At 44.6% G+C, this 2,426-nt stretch overlaps 1 protein-coding gene across 1 annotated transcript; it reads right to left on the reverse strand.

Moving 5' to 3' along the window:
• Positions 1-233: 233 nt before the first annotated feature.
• LOC114613937 (C-C motif chemokine 8-like) lies at positions 234-1,833 on the reverse strand. Its single transcript, XM_028759388.1, has 3 exons — positions 1,730-1,833; positions 886-1,003; positions 234-510 (listed from the first exon to the last, which is right to left on the reverse strand). Exons 1-3 carry the CDS (start codon positions 1,803-1,805, stop codon positions 405-407), a joined length of 300 nt encoding a protein of 99 aa, XP_028615221.1. The 5' UTR covers positions 1,806-1,833; the 3' UTR covers positions 234-404.
• Positions 1,834-2,426: the final 593 nt, after the last annotated feature.

Below are 2,426 nucleotides of genomic sequence, written 5' to 3' on the forward strand. Positions count from 1 at the left end.
ATTATGGGAATAGATATGAGCAATGAACAACAGTTTATGTAATTGAAGCATCTCAACCATTAGAGAATCACCTACTACATCTCTAGTAACAAGGCTCTTCCTTCCCTTTAACTCCATAAAATGAAACCCAGACAATACACTGGAACCATTGAAAATCTTCACTCACACAGCCTGCTGCTCTCTGATAGTGGTCATAACTTTCCATCACTTCATTTTGAATAAAAATGTCCATGTTACATTTGCAAATCAATGTGAGCTTTTATTTCAGTTGCTCATATAAGAGACAAGGAAACACCCAGCCCAGGCACCATCTACTTGTAACATCTCTCTGCCCAGAGAAGATTAGGGGCGAAGATTAGGAGAAGATTCCGGCTTTGGCTGTCTCTCAACCCAGGTGTGAAGGTTCAAGGCTGCAGAATTTGAGACTTCTGGTCAAGGATCTTCATGTATGTATTGACCCACTTCTCTGTGGGGTCTGCACAGACAGAAAAACCCCGTTTGGTCTGGAAGCTGTGGAGAGATAACATGCTCAGTGGTGCTCAGGGCATGGCCCACAGGTAGACAAACCTCATTCAGTCTAGCTCCAGAGATGAAGGAGCTGCTTGGCAGGAGAGGAGGATGAGGAAGGGTGGAAGAAGAACCCTGAGGAGGAAGTCCTAATCTTGCTATCCTTCTTGAAACTTTCTCATCTATTGTGTTAAGGAACTGGGGAAAATCCTTCTGAGCTCCTGGAAAATTACAGATTTCTTCTCCTCCAGTCAGTTTCCCTATGTGGGTAAGGAGCCGTTCAGATAAGAGGCTATATTTATTTGACTCACTTGCCTATGTGTCCTGACCACCCTCCCTTGACTTTTTGACTGGGTGTTCTAGGCAGGGATCACTTACATCACAGCTTCCTGGGGACAATGGATATTACTGATTCTCTTGTAGCTCTGCAGCATCCGAAGGGGAATCTTACGATTTGTTACACTATAACAGCACGTGACTGGAAGGGATGTCGTATCTGAAAGCAATTTTGTAAAGAAAGAGGGTTAGGGGACATCTCAGGGTGCTTTCATAAGGGAAGATAAGGGTTGGCCTGCACCTAGGAGTCACTGTTCCCAAGTTCTCTATCTAGATTCTAGTGACAGAATATGTTCTAGGAGTCAGTGTCCTCTGTTGAACTACAGGATTCCTTACTGATGACAGTTTATAATGAAATCTCATTAACTGATCCCATATTTCTGACGCAGGAAAGTAAGTTCCAAGAACTCACTGTCCATCACCTTGTTGCTGTGGGCTTAGAATTAACCTATTTTCAATCTAAGAAGTCTCTCCATGTGCAAGTATCCACATATGGCCACAGTTCTGGAAGCCACACTGGACCAAGACCCCAAAGCACTTCTTCAAGACATCATCCCTATCACTCTCCTATTGCCTGTGATGTCCTCACCACAGAGACACTTCTGGGCCATCTCCTCAAACAAGGAGAGGGAAGTATCTACAGTGGCTGCATGTAGCATCTTGTCCCAGAGTTGGTGTCATGAGACATCGCAGGGCCTGGCCTCAGTGATCTTAACACTTTCTTCTGGTTCTCTGCCTAGCTTTGCCACAACTGGCTTTTGCTAACTTCTTCCATAGTCTTAGTCTCTCCATCTTAAAACTGCAGATCATGCAGCAGCCCTGGGATGCCTGTGCTCAGACATTAGTGCTTGCTAAACCATTAAGTTTAGGAAAGAAGATGCCTTACCTGACCCAGCCAGCTTCATTGGGCTGACAGTGACAGCTATGAGCATCAGGCACAGAAGCACTGCAGAGATCTTCATGTTGAAGGCAAAGGCTTTGGAGTGAAGGCTGGAGTTCTCTCACTTGGTCTAACTCTGTTAGTGTGAAGGAGGCTCCAATCTGCCTTTTATAGGGCGTAGGGAGTCTAGCAGACAGGGTCATGCCTAATGAGAGATGAACGTAAGATGTCTGTTATGCTGAGTAGTCATCAGATCATGAGACAATTTCCTGGCAATTGGAAGGAAGGTCAGCATTTACCATCTTTGGCTAACTTAGACTGTGAGATGGAAACTGAAAGGTAAGTATCTGAAGCCAGCAACATGGAAGGAGTGATCCCATTGGATCAAAGGTTCTTGGAACTTTGGAAAGTCCTGGAGAATTGGGCACCACGTAGGGATCCTGCAGTGGGTAGCATCCTTCAGGAGCATAGCCCTCTACATCACAGAGCTGTTTCTTTGCAGAATCCTTAATATATGTATGACTTCTGACTGGGAACTTTAATTGACAATAACCCTGTTGACCAATCATCCTGTTCAATGTGTATGGAGGCCAAATAGTGTCATGCCCAGTCTCATTCCTCATTAGTATAGGCAAAGCTTCCTGATTAGTAGGCAGGAAGAAAATCTTCAAGTGAAGGATATAGTTAGTAAAACCACTCAAGA

Source organism: Grammomys surdaster, unplaced genomic scaffold (assembly GCF_004785775.1).
Source record: "Grammomys surdaster isolate TR1022 unplaced genomic scaffold, NIH_TR_1.0 126278, whole genome shotgun sequence".
Classification (NCBI taxonomy): Eukaryota; Metazoa; Chordata; class Mammalia; order Rodentia; family Muridae; genus Grammomys; species Grammomys surdaster.